Source organism: Scatophagus argus, chromosome 2 (genome assembly GCF_020382885.2).
Source record: "Scatophagus argus isolate fScaArg1 chromosome 2, fScaArg1.pri, whole genome shotgun sequence".
NCBI lineage: Eukaryota > Metazoa > Chordata > Actinopteri > Scatophagidae > Scatophagus > Scatophagus argus.
The window spans coordinates 14,577,764-14,583,408 of record NC_058494.1 but is presented as its reverse complement, the minus strand read 5'-3'; the positions used below and the strand labels follow the sequence as shown (position 1 = coordinate 14,583,408).

Sequence of the window (5,645 nt, the reverse complement as noted above, 5' to 3'; positions counted from 1 at the left end):
CGAGACGAAGAAATTTAAGGTCTTAAAACAATAGGTGGACACATTCAGTGGATATATCGATAAAGATACGGGAATGCTTTAAAATAAGTGATAAAATCAAAAGAACATGGTTTCATTTATATTTATATGTATGTTTATTTTTTTTCGTCAGGCAAATTTCAAGGCTACCTACTGCAGCGTGTTGTGGCAATATTTTAACGCCATCTGTAGGTAGAAAACTGAACTACTGGTAAAATAATAAAAAAAAGTTTTCCCCTTGTCAAAGGTGGCTAAATTTAAGGATGAAGGAAAACAGCGATGGGTAAGACTTACACTTAGCTAATTTAAATGTTTTCTTATTTTTATCGATGATTCTATCATGTTAAAAAATGAAGTTTGAAAAATACTCACCATTAAGAAGAATAGTATTGAAAGGGTAAAGTCCCCTGTGCTCCTTTAAATTTGACCAAATATTAAAATAATTTCTTTTAGTTGCTTATATTTGTTTTGTTTTGTTTTTTCAATTTCACTTCCAATATAGAAGCTTGTTTGAAAACTTCTCAACTAAGCAGACTGAAACCTTTTATTTCTTTTATTTATCTATTTAGCCTAAAGGAAATATAATATATTGAGTCTAATATGCATAAAACCTATAAAACATACACTATATCATTACATTCATATTATTGAATCTAAACTCCTCTTGGATGTTAAAACCCTGACTAAGAGGCATTTGAGGCATACCTCAAACAGGCTCTTAGGAATTGGAGAAGGAAAATAAAAAAAAGGAAATAAAAAAATAAAAAGTTAATTACTGAAGTGATACTACATTATGATGACTCTACTTTTAAGAAGACTAAATGCAGAGAGGCAAGACATTTGCAGTTCTTTTATTTGTTCTCTATTTGAAAATCACATAATGAATAGCATACAGAATAGGATACCTCGAGGGTACGTAATTAAAAGAACACAAAAGTAGGTTGTACAGCTGACAAATACCAAGCTGACTGGAAGCTGCATCTGCCATGAGGGGTATGCAAAAGATGTTTTCATGGTGAATAACTCCTCATCAAAGCCATATCAGTGTAAAGGAAGCCACAAGTCATTCACTCCACACCCCAGACTCTACACAGTTTTCTAACATACACTATACAGACAAAAGTATCCAGACAGACCTCTTTCTGGGGCTCTTTGTCAGGGGTTGGGCTCAGCCTCTTACTTCCAGTGAAGGGAAATCTTAATGCTTCAGCACACCAAGACATTTTGGACAATGCAATGCTTCCAACTTTGTGGCAACACTTTGGTGAAGGCTATTTTCTATTCCAGCATGACTGTGCCCCTGTGCACAAAGCAAATTCCATAAAGACATGGTTGGATGAGTTTGGTGTGGAAGAACTTGTCTGGCACACATCAGTGCCTGACCTCACAACTGCATGAATGGGCAAAAATTCCCACAGAAACAACCCAAAATCTTCTATAGAGCCTTCCCAGAAGAGTGGAAGCTGTTATGGCTGCAAAGCTGTCTGTGTATCTGAGCAGCTCGTTCAGCGGCAGACCTCAGTCTAGGAAGGAGCGCTACTGCAGGTCCTTCATTCCCACTGCTGTTAGACTGTACAACTCAACAATCTAGTCCTCATTTTCTCCCTATCCTTACAGAACTGTGCAATACTTACCCACAATCATCACCTTCCGCTGCTATGCCGATATGTATATAGCCTATAGAGCAGTATATTGTACAGTGTTTACTCTGAACTGTTAATTTATAACTCTTTTTTTTTTTTGAAACTGTTTTGCACACTTTTGCTTTTTGCACTCTATCCTGTTCTTCTGAGCTGCCACGACAAGTGAATTTCCTTGCTGTGGGATTAATAAAGTTCATCTTATCTTATCTTATCTTAGAATGTGATGTCATTAAAGTCCATTTTGGTGTAATGGTCAGGTGTCTCAATACTTTTGTTTATACAGTGTACATACACCTGCATACATAATTTACACACACAACGATTGTGTCATTACGTTATGCATCCAGGGGCACGGGACACATGGACAGACATACCAAATTGAATGCATAAAAACATATCTGTGTCAGAACAACACAGTCTCCTCTGTTAGAGTAGAAAGAGGTGGGCCTGATGTAGGTCCAGTCAAAGTTCTGCAGGTTCAGTGACCTCTGATAGTGCTGGTCACTGAGAGCAACCAGGGCACGAACAATAGAGTATTTGGCTGAGCAGCTCACAGCCGTCACTGTACGCACCTTGTCAAAGTGCAGAACGAAACAGGGGTCATCCTGGAGACAGAGAACACACGGATAGAATAAGATGCAATTGCAGAAAAATGATTATGCAATTTACAATGTGAAATTATGGTTTGAGATAAAATAAATGAATTCAAAGCTTTTATAATTTTAAAGAGTAAAAGTTTGATTTTAATTTTAATTAATTTAATTTAGTGATTAGAAAGCATTATATTTAAATAATTGTATTCTTTGTACCAGTCATCCTTTCAATAGAAAGCAAGAGAAAGAAATAATGCAATAATAAGCAATGGGAACAGCAATTAAATTTGTGTAATTACCACATCAGGGTCCCGTCCGTCGATAAGAGTCAGGTCTTGCAGGGACCACACCTCCATCCTCTTGTAGCAGTCTTGTATGCTAGAGCGTTTGGTTTGGGACTTCTTGGATCCAGACTTGATGCTTGACTGCAATATCTGACATCGCACTATACTTAACTGCACCACTTTGTTTTTCGCAACTGCAGAAAAAGAAAATTAGCAAACATGTTTGGGTTTTTTCCCCGAGTGTAGATAGATAGATAGATTGATCCCAAGGGAAATTCAATCATCCAGTAGTCCATTACAGCAGTGTAGGTTAGTCAAAAAATAAGCAAACAAACAACCAAACAAACAAGGCCTAACTGTTAGTAGGAAAAATAGACTAAAAATATACTACAGAGAAAGCAGGTCGACCAGATTGACTGTGTGTATAAAATAATAGACTAAAAAAGATACAGTGTAAACATATGTAAACAGATTGCTGCTCAGAAATGAGTTATAAAGTGCCGGTTAATTGTGCAAAAACAAATAAGGTAAGGTGCATAGTGGAATAAATTTTCAATAAATAAATGTGATTTTTAATGCCTGATGTGACTCAGGCACAGACTGTCGCTGGGAAGTACAGATGTACAGATGTAGTAAAAAGTAAAACAAGAACTCATTTAAGCCTTTTAATTTTACATGGAAAAATACAGAAAGATTTGAAACGATCTTGAACAACTGAACATAAAAATTGCTTTAAATTTTATCAAATGAACAGAAATTCTCTGAAATCACAACCTAATCAAGAAGAAAGCTTTTTACCCGAGACACAGAGGAAATGTCTTCCTTGCGACGGCTCCTCAATCTCAATAAACTCCACCAATCTCTGTTTTCCAGGTCGAAATAAAACTCTCTGCATCTCCTCCCTCAGAAGAGACGACATCACTGGAGAGAGGAAGAGGAGAAGAACTGCAATCGGGTGGTAGGAAAAAGCTTTAATAAAGAAAAAATGTGAATCAGTCAGACAGGCAGAAAGACAACAAGAAACAAGAAAATCCTGGCGAGGGAATAAAAGAACGAGGATTGTGACACTGGACAAAGCAGAGACCTGGCAGTGGCAGGGAGGGAGGTGGTGATGTTTCCTCTGGTCGGACCACGTAAAAGTATGTGATTGTGTGTGACATGAGCGCTTACTCTAACACACACACACACCACTCTTCAGCTGTGTGATTTGATCATCAGTGTTAATCTTTCACTAAAGTACTACCTTCATGCCAACTGTGTCAGGAGGGATTTAGTAGAAAGGGAGCCATTCAAGACCATTCTCTTCATCATTTCACTGCTTTATTGCTTCAATTAAGATCCATTACAACGCTGATGCTCTGCTTTCCTGCGAATATGGATTTGTAGTATTTATATCAGTTGAGTGTGTCACACCCAAAGCATAGAAACACTGTTTTTATCTCTTTGTTTGTTTGTTTTTTATATTCAAAATAAAAAATAAATCAAATCAAAGCTAAAAATATTCGGCATTTTACAGTGAATGTAATGCATGTGGTTATAGGTTCCCTCAGACAGTCTCTTTCTTTCTGTGGTCTTTCTGTCTCCACTTACTCGTCTATAGATGTTAGTATACAGTGTGGCACAGCGCCCGATGTTTGTCTGTGATTAAACGGTTGTTGTGTGGGAAAAGGATGTCCCACAGCACTCTGCGTGGTTTCCATTACCCTGTAATAATTCAGTCTCTGAGAACAGGTACTTAAATGCAGGGATTTTACAAGCACAAAGGGGGATGCTACACTTCTTTAATGATCATGGCTCCACAAGACAATTTGCTAGATGTACTGATAAGCATGTAAACAATGTCACACTTTCAAGGCAGTTCCAGTTCCAGTTGTGAGAGGCGGGCCAGCCGAATTGGACGACTTTTTCAGCAAAGCTCTAATTTGATTTGTTGGCAGAAGAGAGTGCGGCTCCATTGGATTTGTCACATTTATGAAAACAAAGATGGGTCATTCCACAGCTAAGTGCTTTATTATTGTTGTTGTTGTTGATGGTTTTTGTGGGTATTCACTTGAAAGGCTTTTTGCCTGTGAGATGGAAAGATGAGCGGATGGGCAGGCAGTAGGGAGGAAAGGAAATATAAAAGTGTTGAATCTCATGAATAACACATGAGGTTTGTTGTACTTACTAATCATAAACTTTAACCCTAGTATGCCTGCCATGTGCATTGAAAGGATTTTTAATGGCATTTGTAAGCAGCATTTCTATTCAATGGAAATAATACATCAACGTGTCTAAATGTGTATATGTGTATATATGTAAGGCAATATGCTTGTGATGGTTTATGCAAGCACTTCTATTATTCCTGGCTTTGCAGTATGTGGAAACAAGCAGGTGAATCTGAAAACCGACAGGATATAAATGTATAGTGATTATAAGACTGTCAGAAGACAGCAGGGGAGGAGTTTGTAAAGACAGGGATGCATGATTTAAAGAGGATTAAAAAGACTTGTACAGAGTTCAGGAGTAAAGTCAGAGCAGTGAGGATGAGGAGAGGATCTGTATAACACTAGCAGTGTGGAAAAGCTGGGGAAGAAAAATTGGAAGAAGGCACTGTTGAGAAAGAGAGTAAAGATAGATAGATAGATAGATAGATAGATAGATAGATAGATAGATAGATAGATAGATAGATAGATAGATAGATAGATACTTTATTGATCTCGAGGGAAATTCAAGAAGAAAGTGTAATGTAAAAGAAGAAAAGACCACCAAGACATATTGAAAAATGATCAAGAAACAGGAGAGGAGGGAAGACAAGAAAGATGCAGAGGAATAAGAGTGGGGAAATCTAAGAATGGAAAAAAAGCAGAGAATGCAAAGGAGCAAGAAAGCAAGAGAGAGCAAGAAACGACAGAAGACCTGAAGAAAAGAGAGCGGAGAAGGTGAATATGGAAAACATTGTTTGTGCAGATGAATTAAGGAATAAAAACACACTGCACTGCACTGGAAAGGCTGCCAAGTGAAGGAAAGATAAGAAAATAACATGTAGAAAATGAGACGAGAGGATACTTAAAAAGCAGATTGTGGCTAATCTGAAGTAGAAATGAAAACGATGACAAAGCGAGGGG

The 5,645-nt window shown here is 37.5% G+C and overlaps 1 protein-coding gene across 2 annotated transcripts; it reads right to left on the bottom strand.

The window, feature by feature from the left end:
- Nucleotides 1-1,820: 1,820 nt before the first annotated feature.
- On the bottom strand, nt 1,821-3,699 carry exoc1l (exocyst complex component 1 like). 2 transcript variants are annotated; one of them, XM_046379199.1, is made up of 4 exons: nt 3,623-3,699; nt 3,337-3,507; nt 2,554-2,732; nt 1,821-2,266 (listed from the first exon to the last, which is right to left on the bottom strand). In XM_046379199.1, exons 1-4 carry the CDS (start codon nt 3,696-3,698, stop codon nt 1,997-1,999), a joined length of 696 nt encoding a protein of 231 aa, XP_046235155.1. In that variant the 5' UTR covers nt 3,699; the 3' UTR covers nt 1,821-1,996. The 2 variants fall into 2 exon arrangements, with proteins under 2 accessions (XP_046235155.1, XP_046235165.1); XM_046379209.1 differs by having other exon boundaries at nt 3,337-3,459; nt 3,623-3,660.
- Nucleotides 3,700-5,645: the final 1,946 nt, after the last annotated feature.